The sequence below is a fragment of the Larus michahellis genome, chromosome 17, assembly GCF_964199755.1.
Source record: "Larus michahellis chromosome 17, bLarMic1.1, whole genome shotgun sequence".
Classification (NCBI taxonomy): Eukaryota; Metazoa; Chordata; class Aves; order Charadriiformes; family Laridae; genus Larus; species Larus michahellis.
The window spans coordinates 333,221-357,528 of record NC_133912.1 but is presented as its reverse complement, the minus strand read 5'-3'; the positions used below and the strand labels follow the sequence as shown (position 1 = coordinate 357,528).

Sequence of the window (24,308 nt, the reverse complement as noted above, 5' to 3'; positions counted from 1 at the left end):
GCTGGTGGCGGGGACCCCCTGAGGGGAAGGGGCCAGCCCTGGATCTGGGCGTTGTGTTCCTTTTTTGGGGGAATTGAAAAAAAAGGGGATATGTGTGTGTGGCTGTAGGCATGATTGCGTCATTTCAGACACCACGGCGGAGGAGCAGGTGAGTGGGGGATCTGGGGGTTACGTGGAGTTCCCCCCAAAAGAGGTGGGCCACAGCCCCAAACCGTCTGAAAGTTTGGTGTTGGGGGTGGGGGGGTGTTAAAACCTGTAACTGCAAGGGCGAGGCACTGAAATACAGAACAAGCTCTCCTTTTTATAGCTATTGCAAAATAATCATTGGTGTATCTAAAAGGAGCTCAAAGCAAAAGAAAACCCCACCTCTCTAAGGATGCTACGCCCACCCCGTTGTGTGGCATGGCTGTAGGGCGCATGTGTGAGCCCTTGTCTGGACTGCGCATGCGTTGTCTCCCCGCCTGCAGTACGGCATTGTGGCCAAAAGGTGGCAGCAGTGAGGGCAGTACGGATGTACTGCGCATGCGCGCTCCCGTCGTGCCGTACGACTGTACTGGGCATGCACGCCCCCCCCGTTGTGCCGTACAGCTCTAACACACATGCGCGCCCTTCTTCCGCCGCACGGCCGTACTGCGCATGCATGCTCCGCTCTGCCGTACAGCTGTACTGAGCCATTTCAACCGCTGCCGGGCGGATGGACGGGCGGGTGGGCCAATCAGAGCTCCCATAGGTCAGATCGCCTCGCCGCGCTTCCATTGGTCATGTCGCTCACAGGGGCTGCTGCAAATAAGGTGAGTGAGCAGGGGCGGGCGGCGACCAATGGGCGCGCACTGTGGGTGGGGTGCTCTGGTAGCAGAGGGGGCTGGGGAAAAATGGCGGACGGCTCGAAATCGGAGACGCGTGGTCCGGGCGGACAGCGGGGCCCGGCGGGCGGGCGCTGGGCGCTCGGTCAGGTCGGGCCCGCGGTGCCACCGCGAGCACGTTGTGAGGAAGCTGGACCACGTGAAGGTGAGCAGGAGGCGGCGGGGAACATGGCGGGGAACGTCAGGAGGATTGAGAGGGCCTCGAGGGGTGATTGGGGGCAGCTGGGAGAATCCCGAATGGGACAGGGGGGGACTGAGGGTGGGACTTGAGGGAGGCTGGGGGGAGCAGGGAGGCTGTGGTGGCCCCGAGGGGCGGTGGAGGGAGCTGATGCAGGGGAAGGCAAGCGTTCTGAGGGGGACGGGCGGGGCTGAGTTGTCCCTGGGGAGTGGCTGAGGGGGAGCACGGGGTTCCTGAGGGTAATGGGGAGGCCTTGAGAGGGGCTGGGGGTCCTGAGAGGTCTCCGAGGGGGACTGAGGGATGATGGGGGATGCTGAAGGGACTCTCGGGGGGGGGGGGCTTTGTGGGGGGAACCAGGGGGCTGAAGGGGATCTGGGGGGCCGAGGGGTGAGGGGGGGCCTTGATGGGGGCTGGGGGAACGGAGGGCTGAGGGGGGCCCAGACGGTGGGGAGGTGGGCCCTGAGAGTGTGATGGAGGCAAACGGGGGGGGTCTGAGGGGGTGGCACTGAAGGGGGTTGGGATGGGGCGTGGGGGCCTGAAGGGAGCCCTGGGGGGGGCCGTGGTGGTGGTGGGGGCATGAGGGGAGCCCTGAGCTGGGGGATGGGGTGCTGGGGGAACCCTGAGTTTGGGGAGGGGGGCTATGGCCCGAAGTGGGTCCTGCGCTGGAGAGGGGCTGTGAGGGGGAGATGGGGACGGGCTGAGGGGTGATGGGGGGGTGCAGGGGGGCTGGGGGTGGGACGAGAGGGTGGAGGCATCCCCCAGCGTTTCTGGGTCCCCGTGACCCTCCTCCCACAGGATGAGGAGGCCTACAGCGAGCTGTAGCCGAGGGTCTGCGAGGGGCTCAGCGACTCCTCCCAGGTCATTGTCTTTGGCTTCAAGGGAGCGTCGCCCATCACTGCCACGTTTTCCCCCCAGCACAGGCTGCCTTCTCCACACCAGCTGTTGCTCGGGGGCCTGTGCCGTTGCCATCCATGTCACAGGTGTGGGGATACTGGGACCCCTCCGGAGCTCTCTGAGACAGCCTGGGACCCCCCAGAGCCCTCTGATAACCCCTGGGCTCCCCCAAACCCCTCAGGATCCCCCCGAGACCCCCTAGAATCTCCTAGGACCCCCTGCCCCCCCGAGAGCTCTGCAGGACGCCCTGCAACCCTTCATGTTCTCCCAGGACCGCTGTGGGTCTATCCAGGACCCTCTAGGACCTCTCGTGTTCCCCCCAGGGCTCCATGGAGCCTTCTGGGACCCCCCACATTCCCCCCAGGACCCCACACACCCCCTCTAGGACCCCACACATCCCCCCCTGGAGCCCCCCAGAAAACCCCAGAGCCCTCTGGGACCCCCTGGAGCTCCTCCCCAGTACCCGCCACGTCCCCCTGGGACTGTCCTGGGACCAGGTTTGCAGCCAGTGGCAGAGTTCCGCTGAGGGGAAGGGGCCAGCCCTGGCTCTGGGCGTTTTGGGCCTTTTTAGGGGGGGAATAGAACGGTGTCTCTGTCATTTGGGACACTGCGATGTCACCGGGGCAGCGATGATGCAGCAGAGGAGCAGGTGAGTGGGGGATGGGGGGGTTACGTGACAGTCTCCCAAAAGAGGTGGTTCACAGCCCCAAAATGTCTGAAAATTCTTGGGATGCATTAAAAAATGTGAGAACCTGTAACTATGGGTGTGAGGCACTGAAATAGCGAACAAGCTCTCTCATTTATATATGAGAAAGATATATTGAGAAATAATATTAATTTACGTATGTAAAATAAGTTCAAAATAAAAACCTCTATCTCTAAGGATTCTCTGATTCTGTGCTTCTGTGTTATATAAAAGATCCTAGAATATAAAAATACTTAAAAAAATGTATTTTTAAGAAGATATTAGTGTCAAAATAGATGTGTAAGCAGTCTAAATATATATTCGGTATCATAAGTGTTAATGTAGAAGTCTAAGCAGATTTTCTGTGTAAGTGTAAACAGATAATATAAATTCCCTAAATATATATACATGTGTGTGTAAATAAAGGAGGGGGTGCTGCTGTCCAGCGGCTGCAGGCCGGTCCTGCAGGTGGGGAGCCACGTGTGCACTTTGGCCCCACCTCCCGCCCTCCCTGGCCCCGCCCAGGACCTGCTTTGGCCCCCTCTTTGGGAACAGCTTACATGCCCCACAGACCTTGGGGCTGCGGGCTTTCCTGACGCTTCAGCCTTAAAAGAACCCTTTCCCACTTGGCGCTGCGCCGGCCTCCAAACTTCTGATATGTCTGGAGATTGCTCCCACGCCCAAAGAGCCAGGACGGAAAACTGTGGCTTGTTCTGAAGCTCTTTGGGTACCACTTGCGTGGCCCCACAGACCTTGGCGATGCGGGCTTTCCTGGCGCCTGCAGCCTCAAAACGACCCTTTCTCAGTTCCGCCAGGGCCGGCCTCCAAAATTTCCATATATCTGGAGATTGCCCCCTCGCCCAAAGAGCCAGGAGGGAAAACTGTGCCTTGTTCTAAAGCTCTTTCGCAACCGCTTGCTTGGCCCCACAGACCTTGGGGCTGCACGCTTTCCTGGCGCCTTCAGCCTCAAACCCACTTTTCTCAGAGCCTTATGGAGATGTCCTAGAGGCGAGTGTAGGCGGTCCCAGGATCCAGTCAAACACAGCCCAAATGCCAAGCTGCGCTGGATACAAACATTCAGGCGAGTCCTTCACAAGAGCCAAGCTGATGCATCCCCAGGAGCAGAGCAGCGCTGGACCAAGGAGCCGAGCTCAGACCGCACAGGGAACCAGGCTGAGATAGCACAAGGAGCTAAGCTGGCCCTAGGAACCCTGCAGAGCCAGCGTAGGAGCCTCCATGAGCCGTCTCAGGAGCCGAGATGAGCCGGCCAAGGAGTTGGGCAGAGCTGGGCGTTGCACCAAAAGACAAGGCAAGGCTGCACCGAGGTCCAAGCCAAGTCAGCTTAGGCATCAGACCAAGATGCCCCACATGCTGGGTGCAGCGAGCCCCAGGAGCCAAGCGCGTGTGTCCCAGGAATCGAGTGGAGGCATCCCCAAAAGTCGAGCTTTGCTGGCCTCAGGATGCGAGCTGAGCTGCCACCAGGAGTGAAGGTGAGTTGGACCAAGGAGCCAAGACAAGCCAGTTGCAAAAGGGGAGCCGCGAAGGCCAAAGGAGGCATGTTGAGTTGGTGCAGGGAGCTGAGTTGAGTGTGGCCTAGGAGCCATGCGGAGCCAGGCCAGGAGACTTACGGAGGCGTCCCAGGAGCCGAGTTGAGGCATTCCCAGGAGCCGAGTTGAACACAGCCCAAATGCCAAGCTGCACTGGATACAAACATTTGGGCGAGTCTGTCACAAGAGCCAAGACAATGCGGCCCCAGGAGCAGAGCAGCGCTGGACCAAGGAGCCGAGCTCAGACCACACAAGGAACCAGGCTGAGATAGCGCAAGGAGCTGAGCTGGCCCTAGGAACCCTGCAGAGCCAGCGTAGGAGCCTCCACGAGTCGTCCCAGGAGCCAAGATAAGCCAGCCAAGGAGTTGGTCAGAGCTGGCCGCAGGAGCCCATCTGACTGCGCCAAAGGCAAGGCAAGGCTGCGCTGAGGTCCAAGCCGAGTCACCTCAGGCATCGGGCCAAAATGCCCCACGTGCTGGGCACAGCCAGCCCCAGGAGCTGAGCTCGTGTGTCCCAGGAACCGAGTGGAGGCATCCCCAATAATAGAACTTCGCTGGCCCCAAGATCTGAGCTGAGCTGCTACCAGGAGCCAAGGTGACTTCATCGAAGCTGCCTAGATTAGTCTGCCCAACAGCCCATTTGAGTTGCCTTCAGGACCGAAGTTGCAACCAGAAATGGAGCTGAGGAAGACCCCGAAGCCAAACTGGACTGGCCCCAACAGTTGAGTGTCGTTTTTTGGGACGGACGGACCACCTAAATGAAAGCGAGATGCTCTACCCATCTCTCTGAGGAGACGTGGAAGAGAGAGAAAGAGATGAGTTTAGAAGAACTAAACTACTTTAATGGAAGTATTAGGAAAATAATAAAAATAAAATAATGAAAAATATACAATTTTTTCAAAACCTCATTAAGCTCCATCAGCACAGACATCACCATCACCACAAATCACCTTTTGCACAGCCAGTTCTCTCAGGTACTTAATTACTTTTTTCTATGCTGGTCCATTTGCTTGGATGGCATTCAATATCATCCCTGAAGGGATATCTGCCTTTTATGGCTGATACAGTTGCCTCCAGAGACTGAGAGTGTTTGTCTTTCTCCCAGTCACTTTATTGATACCTCTGTCTCTGGCCAGGTTTACCGACTGCTTAGCTACTTTACCTTCTAAGTCTATGGTATCAGCCCCATTGTCCCAGCATCAGAGCAACCAGCAGATAAGTATCTCACCTTCATGACAACTAAAGTCCTTCCTCATATTTCGCAAATCCTTCATAGAGAAGGATTTAACGATTATCTCCGCATCTGAATCCTCCTCCTGCATTGACACTGCCTGAAAAGGACCTTCTCCCTGATCTGCTTTAGAAGGAATCTTTTCTTTGTCTGTTTTAGAAGGACTCTTTCCTTTGTTTGCTTCAGAAGGACCCTCTCTTGGATCTTCATCAGAAGAACTCCAATGCTGTCTGGCTCGTGCTGGTCTCTTTCATAAGGGGCAGGGGAATGAGCTGACCTCCTTTTCTGCTTCCTGGTCACTGGGGCGACTTGTACCAGTTCTGATGGAGTTTGAGTAGCAGTGGTACTTGTTGTTAAAGCAGCTGGAGTAGTGATGGTGCTCGTTGTTGAGGCTGGAGTAGCTTGTGGCAGTACAGGCTGCAGAGGGGCTTGTGCCAGTGCAGGCGGCAGAGTGGCTGGTGCCAGTACAGGTCAGGGAGTGGCTTGTTGGCTTTGAGTAGCAGCAGCACATGTTACACAACTCTCACTCCCGCACTGGTTTAATAAAAAACTACCCTGCAACACATTCAGGAATACCAACAACAAAATCATGATTTTATGAAAGTAACATTCATTTTTGAAACAGCCCAAAAGGTTTCCCCTAGCTCTGATGGTGTCGCTTTGGCGTAAGTAAACTTTCCCCAGGTAAAATTGAAAGTGTAATTAGTAATAGAATACATCACTTGATGCCCAAAATATGCAGGAAGAACTGTTATCCAAGTAACCATATTATACATCTGAATTCCAAACCACAGCAAAATTGCACATTTAAACCACCGCATCCAAACCCAAAGAGCAAATAAACCATGCAACACATTCAGCGGGTTACACAGCGTTGCATCAACTAACTTCAAACAGAGCTCTCTAGAGGCATGATACAACATTTTGTTTAAGAATGATATGATGTGAGCTGTCTGTTTTAATCTCTGAGCAAGCTGGAATTCAAACTATTCAGGCAATCTATCAGAGCTCTGGTCAAGTCCCACTCGAGTCCCACGTTGGGCATCTGTCACAGTTTGGGCCGGACTGGCCACTGAGATGAATGACAGATGCTCTCCCCCGCCTCTGTCTCCAAGGAGAGGAGGGACAGAGAAAAAGAGACTTATGAGTTTAGGAAAAAAACTGAACTACTTTAATGAAATATTAATAATAAAATAAAAAGAAAAGAATGAAATATATAAAATATACACAAAACTGTAGTAAGCTCCCAAGATGATGATCACATCACCAGCAGGCATTGGGAAAGTCCCAGACTGGACTCAGCAATGGATGGGAACTGGATTCTGGATCTGGATTCAGGAAGGCACAGATTGGGATCAAAGGCATATGAACAGACAGAGTCCTCCTCGGACACCAGCCATTGAAGAAAGAGGCTGACCCATTGATCCCTCAGCTTTTATTCTGAGTATGGGGCAGATGGGATGGAATACACTCTTGGTCACTTTTGGGTCACCTATCCTGAACTCTCCTCCCTGCGGCTGCGACCCCTTTATGCTTTCTACTTTTGTCCCTCCAACGGGGCAAATAACAAAGTTATCTGGCCTTGGTTGTTATAGTGGTAAGTATAAGCAAGAGCCTCTCTGCATACCATCCCTTGGTCTTATCACTCTGAGAACGAACAGTGTCTCCATGAGGCTTAGCTAAAAGGTAAAATTACTGAACAGAAAATTCGTTCACGTCAAACCAGGACAGTGACCTGGATCCCTCCAGATCCCTGCCTTTGGCCCTTCTGAACAACCTAGCATAACCTTTGTGTGTTCCTACAGTCCTCTTCAAACACCCCCAAACAAGTTTTATACATTCCCACAAACCCCATTCACTATCCCACAAGGAGTTTGCTCTTTACAGGAGACCAAGGATCATTTTATCCCTTTGTGATAGGGCCTTTCTTGAGCCTCTCCCAAGTTGAACCAAGGGAAGATCCTTCAGTGCCCATCCACCACTGACCCAAGAGCTCTGGTCTCTGTTATCTGCTGCTTGAGACTCTGGAAGCCAGGTTGCTATTGAGGGGCATCTTGAAATTTCTATGAAGCCGGATGGGATCCACCTAAGGGAGGATTCAACTGAGGGAGTTAGTGAATGTGCTCACAAAGGCACTTTCCATCATTTATCATCAGTCCTGGCTAACCGGGGAGGTCCCAGTTGATTGGAGGTTAGCAAATGTGACGCCCGTCTACAAGAAGGACTGCAAGAAGGATCCAGTGAATTACAGGCCTGTCAGTCTGACCTTGGTGCTGGGGAAGGTCACGGAGCAGATAATCTTCAGTGCCATCCCGTGACACGTACAGGACAACCTGCCTGTCTGATCAGGTGCAGTCAGCATGGGTTTACGAAAGGCAAGTCCTGCTTGACAAACCTGATCTCCTTCTATGATAAGGTGACCCGCTTAGTGAATGATGGACAGGCTGTGGATGTTGTCTGCCTAGTCCTTAGTAAAGCCTTTGACACCATTTAGCACAGCATTCTCCTGGCGAAACTGGCTGACCATGGCTTGGATGTGCGTACACTTCACTGGGTGAAAAACTGGCTGGATGGCCCAGAGTTGTAGTGAACAGGGTTAAATCCAGTTGGCAGCTGGTCATAAGTGGTGTTCCCCAGGCTCAGTATTGGGGCCGGTTCTCTTTAATATCTTTATCAACAATCTGGACAAGGGGATTCAGTGCACCCTCAGTAAGTTTGCAGACAACACCAAGTTGGGTGGGATGTTGATCTGCTTGAGGTAGGAAGGCTCTACAGCCTTCCTGGATCGATGGACCCAGGCAATGGTATGAGGTTCAACAAGGCCAAGTGCCGGGTCCTGCACTTGGGTCACACCAACCCCATGAATGCCTCAGGCCGGGGGCAGAGTGGCTGGAGAGCTGCCCGGCAGAAAAGGACCTTCGGGTGTTGGTTGACAGCTGGATGAATATAAGCCAGCAGCGTGGCCAAGGTGGCCAATAGCATCTTGGCTTGTATTAGAAACAGTGTGGCCAGCACGACTGGGGAAGTGATTGTACCTCCGTGCTCGGCACTGGTGAGGCTGCACCTCGAATATTGTATGCAGTTTTGGGCCCCTCACCACAAGAAAGACATTGAGGTGCTGGAGCGTATCCAAAGAAGGGCAACGAACTGGTGAGGGGTCTAGAGCACAAGTCTTCTGAAAAGCATCTGAGCCAACTTGGGTTGTTCAGCCTGGAGAAAAGGAGCCAGAGGAGAGACCTTATTGCTCTCTACATCAACCTGAAAGGAGGTTGTAGCGAGGTGGGGGTCGGTCAGTAACAGGTGATAGGACAAGAGGGAACAGTCTCAAGTTGCACCAGGGGAGGTTTAGATTGGATATAAGGAAAAATGTCTTCAATGAAAGGGTTATCAAACATTGGAACAGGCTGCCCAGGGAAGTGGTTGAGTCGCCATCCCTGGAAGTATTTAAAAGACATGTAAATGTAGTGCTGAGGGACATGGTTTAGGGGTAACTTGGCAGTGCTAGGTTAGTGGTTGGACTCGATGATCTTAAAGGTCTCTTCCAACCAAAATGATTATACGATTCTATTTTACGACATGCTGCAGAGTGGGACTTTCAGGAGCATCCTGAAATCCAGCCAAGGCAGGGGCAGAGTCCTGCACATTGGGGTGCAGTAAACCCAAAAGCCCCGTGCAAGGAGTCAGCTAGGGGCCAAGTGATCAGAGAACAGCTTCACAGAAGAGGCCACAGGGCTCTTGGTGAGGAAGCTGAAGAGGAGTCAGCTGTGCTAGCTGGTGGCAAAGGCTCCCATCCCAAAGGGGACTGAAGGAGTCGAGATCTGTGGGAATCCAGACCCCAAGCCCACTCCTGTCCCTGGGCTCTGGAGGAAGGCTGAATCAGGGCTTTCCAGTGGAGAAATATGGCTGAAAAGGAAAGCCTGATCCTCCAAGGTGAAGAAGCTAGGATCAAGCTGTCCCTATTTCCCTACCAGAAAAGTGAAAAGAACAAGGTACAGCTGGAGCCAGAGGAGCGCAGCTGGGGCAGGGTCTTGTTGACCCCTCAGGGAACAGAGGAGGGAAAGATATGCCCTCATGCTTGTCTGGATGATACTCAGATGTTGTCCCAAATTTGGTCTTCTACTTTCTCAGTAAAGGAGAACTATCATTTAAAAAGTTCACACAAATAAGGTCACCAAACCATTTATTATGAAGGGAAAAGCCAACTCATTGCATTTTTCATAGTCTGTCCTCTACAAGAGTATTTATTTCTGAGAACTCTCCTCTTTCATCCCTGTGCTAGTTTCAAGTAGGCGCAGTGGCACACACTTCTGGAGGTGCACCCAGGATTCAGCACTTGCCCTTGTGAAAGAATTGTAAGTGGTTTGTTCCTACTGTCACCCTCACACCAGGAGCTCTGGGTGCAGGCCTTGGCTTTCCTGAGCACCTTCCAGAGGGCCTCCCTGACCTCCCTGTTCCTCAAACTGTAGATGAGAGGGTTAATCAGGTGTGTGAGGACAGTGTAGAAAAAGGAGAACACTTTGTTGAGCTGCCTCAGTGGAGTTGTCCTGGGCAGCATGTAGACAATGATGAGAGTGCCATAGAAGAGAGTGATGACAGTAAGGTGAGAGGAACAGGTGGAGAAGGCTTGTTGCCTGCCCTGATGGGACGGGATCCTCGGGATAGCAGCTATGATAAACACATAGGAGGCCAGTGTGAACAGAAAAGGGAATACTGCATCCAAGAAGACAAAGATTAAAGCAACCCTTGTAAGCACGTTGGTGTCACTGCAGGAGAGCTCCATCAATGGAGTAAAATCACAGAAGAAGTGGTCAATTGCCTTGGGGCTGCAGAACTTCAATTGAGATAAGAGGAAGGTGAGTACTGCAAATAGCAGCAATCCCCCCAGCCAAGACGCAGCTGCCAACTGGAGACTCACCTTCCAGGTCATGTGGCTTGCATAGAGTAAGGGCTGGCAGATGGCCAAGTACCAATCACGGGACATGGCTGCCAGCAGGTAACACTCAGTACCAGCAGAACTGGAAAAAAGTAGAACTGAGACATACAGCCATGAGCAGAGATGGTCTTGTCCCCAGTCAGGAAGCTGGCCAGCAGACAGGGCAAGATGGTGGAGCTGTAGCAGGTCTCCAAGGAGGACAGATTGCCCAGGAAGAAGTACACGGGGGTGCGCTGATGCTGATCTGCCATCACCAGCACAACGATGAGGATGTTCCCAAAGACAGTCGCAGTGTAGATGACAAGTGGAAGGATGAAGATCAGTGTCTGGAGAGAGGGATCATCGCTCATTCCCAGCTGCAGGAACTCCACTGGTGGTGTCCCATTGACCCATTGCCCTCCATCCATGCTGTGGTGTTTCTCTTTTATTTCTGCAGTTCCCAAGAAGAGGAGCACCAAGAAGGAATGCGTATTTCTGTCTTTACTTTTAAAAAGATTTTTTTTAAGAAATCTCTTCACATTGACTCTGTGGACTCTGTGCCTAGAGAAAGCAGAGAAACCGTTTCTTCCAGAGACCTCCTCATACCAAAGAGCTGAGCTGCCCTGTAGAGCTGCATGTTTCTCACTACGGAACAAAACCAAAACGTGCACTTGCTCTCTCTGAGAGAGCTTTCCTTCGTGTGCCCAAATTTGCTCCCAGGAAGACCCAGTTTAGGTATCAAGGACAGAGGTTCTTCTGCTCTCAGGAGAGAGAAAGGTGTCGGATATAACACACTCCTTTCACTCTGAAAGCCCTTTCTGTGAACCATGCGACACCAGAGACCCTTCTCCCTCCAAAGAAGAGGATGGACGCTGCACAAAGCAAGTGGTCCCGGCACTTCATGTAGGAGTCCCCCCAAAGCCACTCACTTCCCACACTGACCCAGAACAATCACTTCCATTGGCAAACTGAGTCTGGAATTCCTGCCTTAGAGAAACAGCAGGATGGGGCTGTCGATGCTGTGGGACTCTGACAGGATGCCTAAAATCACTTTGTGTATCAAACCATGGAGGAAAAACTGGTACAGAAGTTGAAAAACTAAACAGGAGGAAAATCATAACTGAGAGAATAAGGAAACATGAGAGACTGTGCAGGAAGGAAGGGAAAGGGACAGGGAGGATCATTTCAGTCATGTCTTTCCCTCTTCGTTGGTGGTTCCTGAGGGCTTTGGGGCTGCCTCCCCACACATCCCAGACCAGTAGCAGGACCTTATGAGGTCATCCCAGCCATCTGTGCTCACAGGGCTCACTGCCCAGCATTGCTGGGCACTGGCAAGGGTGTCCCCAGGGTGCCTGGGGGTGAGGTGGCACAAGAGCAGGGTCGGGGGCGTGTAAAAGTGCACAGAACATGCCTGAGAGTGCAGCCAGGGGAAGTCCACGCCTGAGAAACATCCTTCTGCTCAGCACTCCCTGGAAGCGGGATTCCCTTGAAATCTCTCACACCCATCTCCTGGTCTGGATGAATTGCTTCTGCAGGTGATGATGACAGACACCGTTGGGAGAGGTTACTAGAGTCACTGCAGAGTCACTGATGTCTCCAGCCCTCCTCACAGAGTAGAAGTGAGAAACATGACCACTGTAGGTCAAAACCTACATGATCATCATACAATCAGAGAGAAAGTAAAAAAAAGACAGAAACAAAGCAGCAATTTGTGTGGCAAAATGAAGGTCACAGGCAGTCTGGCCGAAAACACCCTGCCCAGACACTTCTTCCATCCCAGCCAAGGCAGTGAGTGCCCAGGGCCAGTCAAACACACCCCAGCCCAGCTGTAACCCAGCACCACCAGCCCCTCCCAAGCATCTCTGGTCCATGGTGCCTGGACTCAGGGTCTCTGGGGGAAGGAGGGGGCTGGGGTCAGAAGACGTGCAGGAAAGGACAGGACCCCGTTCTCCACTTACAAGTTTCTTCTTTTGAAAGATCCAGCAGCTTCATTAACACCCAGACTTTACTTAGAATCTAAGAATCATAGAATCATAGAATGATTCCACCCTTCTACCCTCAGCATCTTCAGCACCCACCTCAGCATCAAGGAGTGAATTCTGTGCTGACAGTGGCTGGAAATGAGGACTGAGGTCAGGGTCTCTCTGCTTTTTCTCCACCATGCTGTTCCCTTCCCTGGGCTCTCTGCAAACCAGAGAGTCTCAGCCCTGTCAAACCCCTGTCTCTGCCCTTGCTGTCTTCCCCCAGCAGCTCCTGCAGTGACTTTTCAGCAGCACCCAAATGCTCCTGTTCTCCAGCGTGTCCTGGGGTTTAGAGCAGTGTTCAGTCTCCCAGATGTTTTTTTTCCTCTGTGTCTCAGCTCTCCCTAAGGATTACTCTTAATAAACAGAGTATAATTGATTCCCTGGTGGAATGACAGCTCTGAGCTGGTAGGAATCGCGTTCCCATCTCAAGAAAGGGCTGAGCTCCCCTAAAACCTCTAGGGTAGACTTGAAACCTGCTGTTTCAAAAAGGGAAAGTGAGGCAGAGCAGTGAGCACGGGCATGTCTGAACTTGGTTATCGGGAACACAAGACAGGACGGGATCCCAGAAATGGTATTCAGCCCCTCTCCTCACAGATGACTGCGCTGTCATTGACTTTTAGACTAATACAGCCCTGATGGCCTGAGGTGGTCCCTCCAGCTTCCTCCAGTGGCCAGTAGGAAGGAAGAGGCAGAGCCAGAGCCAGCAGCATTTTCTCCAGCCACAGAGACTTGCCCTGTTGGATGGGTTGAGTCCTCCTTGGGTGCCAGGCTCTGTTCCCTGTTGGAAGAGGGCCTCCAAAACTCTCCCTGAGGCACAAGGGCCTGGAGTGTGATAGGATGAAGGCATGTTATGCTCTCTGAGGTGCTGACTGGAGAACAAGGATCATGTCTCGTCACCTCCAGGCCATGTTCCTCTTCATGCAGCCCTCAGTGCTGTGTGCACTCCTGGCTGCTTGAGCACACAAATGGCTAACAGCCACCTTGCTGTGCACCACAGCACCAAGGGCCTTTCCACAGAACTGCTCCCAGTCCTGCTGATGTCAGGGCCCCAAGGGCCCTGGGACGTGCCTTGTCCCTGTGGACCTGCCTGTTGAGTACTGGCCTCTCTCTGACCCTCATTATCCTCATTGAATCTAATCCTGATTTGCTCATCTGTGCTCCTGCCTTGATCTTGATCTTGATCCTGCCTCATCACCACAAAGCCATCTGATGATCTGGACTCCCAGTTGACCCAGGCCGCCATCTCCAGGCCTGCCCCAGTCCTCTTGCTAGGTAGATCCCTGCCCTGGTGGCTGTGCTCCTGTGCTGGGTTCACAGTTCTCCATTCCTCAGCAGCTGGACCTCTCTGCAACCCAACATGGCATGACATGTTTTCACTTAAGGATCATTTCTGGAACTGAGGTTTCTTTTTTCAACCTCTCAGCACAGGGAATAACTGAACATGGAAAATGAGGTCCTCTCACCCCAAGCTGTCGGACACTTTCCATTAAGGAAGAGGCATGAAAAAGATCCCTGAAAGGGCCTCCTTTACTCAGCTGGTGCCCCATAGAGTCCAGACTGTAAAGGGCCCTGAGGCAGATGCCTTTGTCCCACCTGGGGGCAGTGGGTTGTGTGGGCCCAGGGCCAGCCCCATAGACAAGTCCCATAGAGAGGCCAATCCACAGACACCTGCTTTTCAGCTCAGGCTTTCCCCCTTGCCCTTTCCCTCTTGCAGGTATGGTCCCACCTGGTCTCATTCCTCACTGACTTGGCCCTGATCCCAACCTCCTGACTTGCCTTTCACAACCCACCTCAAACCTGTCCCATTATGACTGACGTACTGAGTACTGACTGGGCTCTCAGCTGACCCCTGCAGCCATCACCACAACTGGTCTGTACTTCTTGGTCCAGTGCTGTCCATCACCAGACCTTGTCCCCTCATTTGACTCACCAGAAGGAGGACAGATGTCCAGGCATCCTACCAGTTGCCCTTTCAACCTAGAGGAAATGTCAACCTTCCAGTCTCCTGGGCATGACTGGAGAGAGGAGCCTGAAGTGCAGGAACAGCCTTCCAGTACCTAAATGGAGCCTACAGGAAAGATGGGGAGGGACTCTTTATCCGGGAATGGAGTGATAGGATGAGGGGTAACAGTTTTAAACTGAAAGAAGGGAGATTTAGATTGGATATTAGGAAGAAATTCTTTGCTGTGAGGGTGGTGAGCCCCTGGCCCAGGTTGCCCAGAGAAGCTGTGGCTGCCCCATCCCTGGAGGTGTTCAAGGCCAGGTTGGACAGGGCTCTGAGCAACCTGGGCTGGTGGGAGGTGTCCCTGCCCAGGGCAGGGGGGTGGAACTAGATAATCTTTAAGGCCCCTTCTAACCTGAACCATTCTATGATTCTGTGAACAGAAGGGATTGAGTTCACTCAACTTACCTTTATGGTCAGAGGTGTACTCTTGCTTCTGTATTCTCCAGGTAATATAAGGCTCTCCCAAGACTTTTCTGGAAACTCTTGAAAACATGTCCAGTTGTGGCTTCCTGTATGCTTGCTCCCTGGACTGCAAGGAAAAGATACCCTGTCTAGAGGGAAGAACAACTTTCCCTTGAATTACAGGTTCACCCTCAGTGAGCAAGAGATTTCAGTCTCTGTCCATCTTGTCTCTCTGAATGCATCATCATGACTTCCAAGGAGCCTGACGGTCCCAACAGATGAGAAAGGCAGCCCAAGAGGGCAGGATGGTGGAACAGTGGCTCTGAGCAGCCGCACAGAAGGCAGCACATCCACAGTCATGGCCACCAGCCAGATTTGCAAGGAAAGCAAAAGCTTTGTGGTTTAACCCCAGCCATTATCTAAGCACCACACATCCGCTAACTCACACACACCTCAGTGGGATGGGGGAGAGAGTCCGAAGAGTGAAAATGAGAAAACTTATGGATTGAGATAAAGATAGCTCAACAGGTAAAGCAAAAGCCACACACGCAAGCAAAGCAAACCAAGAAATTCATTCACTACTTCCCATTGATAGGCAGGTGTTCAGCCGTCTTCAAGAAAGCAGAGCTCCATCACACGCAATGGTTACTTGGGAAGACAAATGCCGTAACTCCATACACCCCCCCTTCCTTCTCCTTACCCCAGCTTTATATGCTGAGCATGACGTCACATGGCATGGAATATCTCTTTGGTCAGTTGGGGTAGGCTGGTCAGCTGTCCCAGCTGTGCCCTGTCCTGTCTTCTTGTGCACTCCCAGGCTCCTTGCTGGCAGGGCGGTATGAGAAGCTGAAAAGTCCTTGAATCTCTGTAAGCACTGCTCAGCTTACACATGAGTGAAAACGTCCCTGTATTATCAACACCATTTTCAGCACAAATACAAAACATAGCCCCATAGTAGCTACTGTCAAGAAAATTAAGTCTATCCCAGCCAAAACCAGCCCACTAAGGCACTCGAGCATGGCTGACACCTCCATGGGGATCCTTCCACCAAAGCTGAGGAGAAGAGGTGTTTCTTCTGTAACTATCTTTGCAAAGATGATCCTCAGCACCTCAAGTTGCTTTTCTTGGGTTCGCCCATCACCCCATCTTGGATTTGGACTGAGAATTTGGCCTGAACTAGTGACTTCCAAACCTCCTACAATACCAAGACAAACAATAGCTCATAAATGAGTTCCCACTGGAATGGGGCCTCTGGAAATCATCTGTCCCAGCACACTGTTGTAAGCATGAACAGAGATTTGGTTGTCCAGATCCCTGCCAGGTTTAGCCTTGAGCATTTCCAGCAGGAGGTGCAGATTCATTGTGATCCCAGTAAGAAAGGCACCCAGACTCTGCTAGGTGTCATTCACAATCCTATTTCTCAGAGCTAGCAGAAGAATAAGAGAACACAGATAATCTTACATCCCTTTAGGTGCTGGGAACCTGGAGTGGTGCAGTATCAAATACGACTCCAACCCATGTGCAGCACGCTGAGCAGACACTGTCCACAGAAGAGAGTGTCTCCCTTTGAGTCATTCAAGCTATTATGGAACTTTCTTACAAGAAAACAACTCTATTTGTCATTTCTATTGTGGTGGACTGACTTTGGCTTGCCCCCAGGTGCCCACCAAGCCACCCTATTGCTCTCCCTCCACCACAGGACAGGGGGAGAAAATATGACAAAAAGCTCCTCGGTTAAGTTAAGGACAGGGAGATCACTCACCAATTACCATCATGGGCTGAAAAAACTTGACTTGGAGAAATTAATTTAATGTATTGCTAATTAAACAGAGCAAGATAATGAGAAATAAGAACAAATCTAAAAACACATTCCCCCTATCCCTCCCTTCTTCCCAGGCCCAACTTCGCTCCTGACTTGTCTACCTCCTTCCTAGTGCAGGGGGATGGGGAATGGGGTTGCCATCAGTTTATAGCACTTCATCTCTGCTGCTCCTTCCTCCTCAAACTCTTCCCCTGCTCCAGCGTGGGGTCCCACCCATGGGAGACAGTCCTTCATGACTTTCTCCAATGTGGGTCCTGCCCATAGGCCGCAGTTCTTCATGAACTGCTCCAGCGTGGGTCCCCCATGGCATCACAAGACCTACCAGGAGCCTACTCCAGAGTGGGCTCTCCACGGACTGCAGCTTCCTTCAGGGCACATCCACCTGCTTTGATGTGGGGTCCTCCTAAATATAGGGGGTGTGAATAAAAGTAGGTGCGGGAAACAGGTTTTTGAAGTGACACTACAGTCAAAGGGGAGGTAGCCAGTGTGGATGCTGGAGACTGGCAGGAATTTGACCTCAGTGTGGGTTTCTGCTTTCACTGGAAGTCTCTGAAATACCTCCAAGGTGCAGGGGTTGGTAGATCTGCCCCAATAAAACCTGAGCCCTCCAGGAACAGAGACATGACATTCCAGAAGACGTGTCTGGAAACAATCATAGAAATGTGGCTGTTCGGCTGCCTGTGAGAACCCTTCAGCTGGAACAGGAGCCTGGCATGGCTAAGGAAGGTGGAAAAGTTTGCCATGCAGACATCTCAGGGTGAGTGAGATCTGCTTGAGAATGTCCTAGACCAAAAATGGTGCAGAGGAATCGTGTTCTAGTGCAGCCAGTGGCAGCCTGTATTTGGTTGACCCTGGCCAGCTGCTAGACCCTAACCTAGCTGCTCTCTCAGTATCCCTCCTCAAACAGGACAAGAAAATAAGATGGAAAAGATCTTATGGGTGGAGTTAAAAGGGAGATTACTTGCCAGTTATCATCATGGGCAAAATAGAATTGACTTGGTGAAAAGTAATTTAATTTGCTGCCCACAGAAATAGAGTTGTGTGGTGAGAAACAAAGAGAAAACTAAAACATCTTGTCCCCACCCCTTTCTTTTCCCAAAACACAACCTCACTCTTCATTCCTGACTCCTCTACTTCCTCCCTGCTGAGCAGCGCAGTGGCATGGGGAAGGGGGGGTTTCAGTCAGTCCATAACAGTTCCTCTCTGCTGCTCCTTCCTCCACATACTTTTTCCCTGGATCAGAGTGGGCTTTTCACAAGCCACAGAGAATAAGAAGAGCAAAAGTGACAAAACTTGTTAGCCAAGATAAAGAAACAGTGAACCGCACATGGTGTCTTTGAGAAACAACCACGTAAATGTAAATCATTCGCTTTGAGTGACTTAGTCCAGGCCTTATAGTTAGGGAGGCTGAATCCCAAACCCTTACAAATATCTAACACCAACTGAAGGGTCTCCCCTCTCAGCTGCCCAGCCGTGGCTCCTGCGTGGTGAGCACCCTCTGCTCCTGGCTGTAGAAGCATGGCAGCAACATGGCTGTGGCCTGGGCTCCTGTGTATCAGTTGGCATCCTGCTCACCCCAGAAAGATTTGGCTGGCTCTCTCCTTTGTGTTTTTACACCATCTGGACCTGTCCCTTCACCTTTTATGTTTAAAAAAACAAAACAAACAACTCAGAGAATAAACCTGGCAATTCCGAGAGAAATGCTGTCAGGTGTAGCCATTGCTTGATACCAAAGAAATAACAGCAAGAGAAAAGGCATTATTCTAAAAATCCCATGCAAGAAGATAAATATTGAAGTTACAGCATTTATTTATTTATTTATTTATTATTTTTAAGGTAAAAATGGCTGACAGGACTAAAACTAGATAACTTTGGTTATCTAATGAAGAAGATGTACATTCCACCATTACTGTTATTAGCGATAGCAGCACTAACTCTAAAACCTCCCTGAGAACTTTTTAATCTTTCCTCTGCTGCACAAGTCAGCCTACTCAGGCCCTAAGTGGACGACCTCAACCCTTCCAATCGCCATTGCTCCCAGCACTTTTTCCATAGGAGACAGAGGTGTAAAATAACCAACGACACACCGCTGGGACGAAGTTCCTCAGCCAGGCCACAGGGAGGACAAGTCCTCTGCTGAACCCTTTGCAGGGCTGGCAGCATCTGGGAGCCCCACAGGAGAAGGGAGCATGTGGAGGAGGTTCTGGGGCCCTGTAGAGCGTTCCCATACCCATAGGGGTCCTCAAACATGATCCCTGACTTCAAAGATCCAGCCCAGCTTCTTGTTGCTTGAACAGGCAGAGACTGCCCCTGGACGCTCCTTCCAAACCCAAGCCCTTATATCAGCCATTTCCAGCCCTGGCCATTGATCACAGAGCAGGTGAGGTCTGCTCTTTGAGATGTGATCAGCTTCATTCTCCTTCTGGGCTTCAGTGCCTGTATTAGGTGAATAGTCAACCCTGCCTGGTTCCTCTCCCCAGTCCAGACGCTGGCAGACCCCAGAGCAGGATAGAAGCAGTGCTGGCCACAGGCTGGGCACCGGAGGGAGCTCTTGTGCTCTGAAAAATGTCCTTCAAGAGCTGCCAGCAGCTGTTCGCTTCCTTTGTCCCTGAGGGCAGCTTCCCAGGGGGTCCCATCTGCTGTCTTAAAATTCAGGGTCCTGACTCTACTCTTCACCAAGCCCATATCCCTCAAGACTGCGAATTCCACCAGGGTTTGATCACTGCAGTCCAGGCTGCCACCAGTCTTGACATCTCTAATTAGTTCATCTTTGTTGGTAAGCAACAGGTCCGGTAATGCTTCTGCTCTGATGGGACTGTCTGTCATCTAGATCAAGAAATTATCTTCAACTCTCTCCAAGACTGCTTATATCTTCTGTGCTGCTTTTCCAGCACATGTCAGGATGAGTGGAGTCTCCCAGCAGGATCAGAGCCTGCAAGTGTGATGCTCCCTGTAGTTGAAGAATGCTTCATCTACAGGTTTCTCCTAGTCAGGGGACCTGTAGTAAACACCAACCACGAGGCTTCCTTTTTTATCTTGGCCCCTAGTTTTTACCCAGAAGCTCTCAACCTGTTCCTCGTTCTTTTCTCTGACAGCTCTGGCAATCAATCCATTTTTTACAAAGAGGGTGATGCCCCCAACCCACCCTTCCTTGACTGCCACTTCTGAACAGTTTGCGGTGCTCCAGTCGTGTGATTCGTCCCACCATGTTTCACTGATTAGATTGTAGCTTTTTAGATGCATGGTGGCTTCCAGATCCTCCTGCCTGTTATCCAGGCTGTGTGCATGGTGCCTACAGAGGCACTTCTGCAGGCCTATTTACGATGACACCTTTTTAGAGGAACACACCCTAATTCCTTTGAGGCATTTCACAGGTGTTTCCCTGTTGGTTCCAAATACACCAGCAGTCCCTGGCTCTTCTCTGTTGCTCAAAGCCCCAACTCCTTATCCTTCTTGATTTTTTCATTTTTCTTGACATTTTCAAAACATTTCTGTTATAGTCAGGACTGCATCATTAAAAAAAAGGGCATTTTGCTTCTTGCAGAGACCTGTGCCCTAAAAACGCTCCCATCCCAGCAGTGTGCATTCCACAACTCACTAAAGAGTGAGTCAGCCAGCCAGGTTCTTCCCACTATCTTTTACCTGATACTGGGAAGCAGGGTGACCAACTTCAGTGAAACACCATTTTTGTGTGGCCAGATTTGCACACTCCCTTTGGCTTAATGATATGGGACTCCATTTTTGGTGAAGAAAGGGAGGAGAAAGGTCTCCTCAAACACCAGATAACTCAGTGCAATATGCATCTCTAATCAAGTAGTCTAGACTTTGCTTTAATGGAGAGAAGGAAGTTGTCTCAACTGAGGTGTTTGGAAATACTTTAACTGGTGACCAGCTAATGCTTCAGAAGAGCTCCCATAGGTGCTGGGTCAGGTTTCCAAGCAGCATACTGATACTTCAGCTACCCCAAGGCATCTCAGACACTAACAGCTGCTGGATGTGGGCAAAGGAATCAGAGCAGATGTGGGCAGAGGTGCTGGATGTGGGGGCTCCGATGGCCGGGGGAGCGGTGGCGGGGACACAGGATGGGAAAGAGGGGCTCCAGGTGAGTACAACCCCCCCCAGCACACATGGCTGGGGGGATACAGACCCTCGCCCCCCCCAGGCACAGGGGCTGTGACCCACGGTCCCGCTCCACGGGCCAGCGCGGAGCCCCTCACTCATTCCACACCCGCCCAGCGTCTGGTTTTGGGGACACAGACTGGCCCTGCCGCAGTGGCTGGAGATTAAAGACTCCCATTTGCCCCCGCAGCTGCACTGGGAGCCCACTGGCTCCAGTACCTGCGCTGGAAGCCCACTGGCTCCGGTAACTGACACCACAGCCCAGGGACACTCCACCCTTGGTCTGACACCAGCAGCTGGCACCAAATTCCACTCACACACACAGGGGTGTCACCAGCAGCCAGCACTTGGTCCTTGCAGCACAGAATGTGTTGGGTTGGAAGGGACCTCTAAAGGCCATCTAGTCCAACGCCCTGCAGTCAGGGGGGCTCAGGACATCTTCAACTAGATCAGGTTGCTCAGAGCCTCATCAAACCTGGCCTTGGATGTCTCCAGGGATGGGGCCTCCACCCCCTCTCTGGGCAACCTGGGCCAGTGTCTCACCACCCTCATGGTAAAGAACTTCTTCCCCATGTCTAATCTAAACCCACCCTGCTCTAGTTTAAAACTGTATGTCTTTTAACGATTAACTCCTCTATGTTTCACGCAGGTGAAATACAAACTTAGACGGTTTCCTAAGTCCTTGTTCCTTAACGCAGCTAGTCCTGAAAAGCCCTACACTAAACTTCATCGTATTTTGGAAAAAGTCAGGACCTTTCCCCCAGGGGACGAGGCAGAAGCTTTGTTCTGAGCCTTGCTCTGACCATCCTTGTCTTCGCAAAGCCAGACAAGCCAATATTACTACCAGACGCAACCAAATAGTATATCCAACCCTTCTTTTTCTTCATAGTTCATGTTAGATCGTCATAGAAATGTAACCCTGTACCTTCTTATGACATTAAAAAAAAAATTTCCATGTGTTTACACGCAGTAGTCAAATTAAAAGCCTCCAAGGCTACGAGGAGATACGGATTTGTAATTAAAAAAAAAAGACTGACAATTTGAAATGAAGTAATGTTTGTGATACTCAGGAATCAAACAAGCTAAAAATATACCTGAAAATATTTTAATTATATTTTAAAATGTTCTTTCATGGCAGTAGCTTCAGTAAATTGCACTACATCAGTCCCTGCATAACATTCAAATTGCATTCCATTTCTAAAATAATGGTTCATTAGCAAATGACAAAATACAGTTTGTTCCTAATAATTTAAAAAAAAAACAACAACAAACAAACTGTAAAACATTTATAACTACTACTAAAAAAATAACACTTCAGCCTAGATTAGAATTGCTAACTTTAAGGAATGAAATATATTTTGTGGTGTAATATTTTTACTATGTTTTCTTGCTAATTTATACATCTCAGCAACAAGTGTGAGGTATCCTGGTAGTTGGTATAAAAGAGGATTCTAGTCTAACAATGCACGGGACTGCGGAGGTTGTCATTTACACCACAGTAAAAGTAAACAGAGGAGTAATAAGGAATATTAGAGTTATTACAAAAGAGTTCAAGAAATAAAAAGGAAAGAGAGAGGCTGTTATTTCCTTCTTCTGTAAGAAAGGCTACAAACGCTAGATGTGCCTAACAGAAACGTCTAGTGTCATTTCTTCACTAAACAACTTGGGAAGTCAAGGTTCGAGCGGTTCAAGCTCTGGCAGATATCCCTTTCTTCCCAAATACTTAGCAGCGTTAGGGATTTTTTTAACGTACCCCTTGAGGTGAACATTATCTGTGCTTAAATATATATTAAAAAAAAATAAAATAATAAGCAATGCATGGGGCAGAGTCCTACCGCCACGAGCAGTTCTGCGAGGGGTCTGCAGAGAGGGGGCAGGAGCCGATTCCTCGTGGGCCCTGGGACCCTGCACCCACCCTGCAAGCATGGGGCCGGGGGTCCATCCCCAGCCCAGCGCTGCTGCCCACAGGTGGCCCCTGGGCTGGCTCGTGCTCCAGGGTGGCTGCAAGACCAGGCTGCTCCTTCCCTCACCACCAAGGGAAACCTCACCCGGGCATTCCTGTCTCCAGCCAGTTAAACCCCTGCCGTGGCTGGACCTTCTCACCCTCTGTACCTGAAATTAAAGCTTCTTTACTTGCCAAAGGGTTATGGATCCCAAGCTTGAACACGCTTAGAAATAACAGTTCCAATCCCTGCTGTATCTAAATCCCTTCCAGCAACTAGTAAAGATCCTTAGTGTATGGCATCCTTACAGGTGGTTCTGCAGCGCTGCCTCCAGCTCTGGGGCCACCAACAGCAGAAGGACACGGAGCTGTTGGAGCGGGGCCAGAGGAGGCCCCGGAGATGCTGGGAGAGCTGGAGTCCCTCTGCTGGGAGGACAGGCTGAGAGAGCTGGGGGGGGTTCAGCCTGGAGAAGAGAAGGCTCCGGGGAGACCTTCCAGCCCCTTCCGGGCCCTCAAGGGGCTCCAGGAAAGCTGGGGAGGGACTCTGGAGCAGGGAGGGGAGCCATGGGATGAGGGGGAAGGGTTTTAAACTGAAAGAGGGGAGATTTAGATGGGATGTGAGGAAGAAATTGTTTGCTGTGAGGGCGGTGAGCCCCTGGCCCAGGTTGCCCAGAGAAGCTGTGGCTGCCCCATCTCTGGAGGGGTTCAAGGCCAGGTTGGACGGGGCTTGGAGCAACCTGGGCTGGTGGGAGGTGTCCCTGCCCAGGGCAGGGGGTGGCACTGGATGGTCTTTAAGGTCCCTTCCAACCCAAACCATTCTGTGATTCTGTGATACTGACCTGCCTACCTGCCTCTAGAATTGCGTTGTAGGTGCAATCCTCATTAGCGTACTCACAGTAAAAGCTGCACTGCTCATTAAAAAAACCCAAAACTGTTAAAACCTTTATTGGTAAAATGGGATAAATATATTTCTCTACATCACAGGGCTGATGTGATGCTAAATGAACTGAGGAATACTGACATATGAGGTATGCAACTATACAAATACGAGATAAATAATACATGAATAAAAAGTGATCTGCTCAGGAGCACCACACCGTAGTCAGAAGAACGACCTATGGAGAACCACCATGTAACATGGCACACAGAACACAGGCTTGAGAGATGATATTTAAAAGCCCCAAAGCCACACAATTCCGTGTCCTTGAGACTCCATTTAAAGCTGGAAGAAGACACGAAAATCTTCATGAAATATTTTAATAACAAAGTTACAAATCACCTTTTACTCAACTGCTCTCAAAGTACAGGGAGAAAAAAAATCCACTGGTAATGGAGTGAAAAATCAGTACTTACTGCAGTCAGTAAATGCCCGGAGTCACGTCAGTACAAAGCCTGTGCAAGATTACCATCAGCTTCTTTTTAATCTCCTGGTAAGTGTGCCAAAAAATAACTCTTAACACGGCCAGCTTCCCCCTGACGCCTTTCTGCTGCAATAGGTACAAAATCAACAGTTATAGCCGTCGGCAACAAACCCAGCAACCCAGAACCCAACACACCCAGGCAACAACGCAGCTAAAAATACTTGGCACACCTCACTTGGAACCGTCACACAAAATTAAAACGCTGCCCCAAAACCCAGCTTTCAGAGAAAGGGGCTTCACGTCTCAGTAATTTGGTTAAAAATC

General features: G+C 50.9%; 1 protein-coding gene across 1 annotated transcript; it reads right to left on the bottom strand.

The window, feature by feature from the left end:
- Positions 1-4,986: 4,986 nt before the first annotated feature.
- LOC141732431 (olfactory receptor 5B21-like) lies at positions 4,987-21,107 on the bottom strand. The gene is given in 5 exon segments (XM_074561388.1): positions 4,987-10,416; positions 10,419-10,870; positions 11,721-11,958; positions 14,264-14,401; positions 14,744-21,107. Coding segments are annotated over 3 exon segments (1,302 nt in total). The 5' UTR covers positions 11,816-11,958; positions 14,264-14,401; positions 14,744-21,107; the 3' UTR covers positions 4,987-9,661.
- Between the last annotated feature and the right edge of the window lie 3,201 nt (positions 21,108-24,308).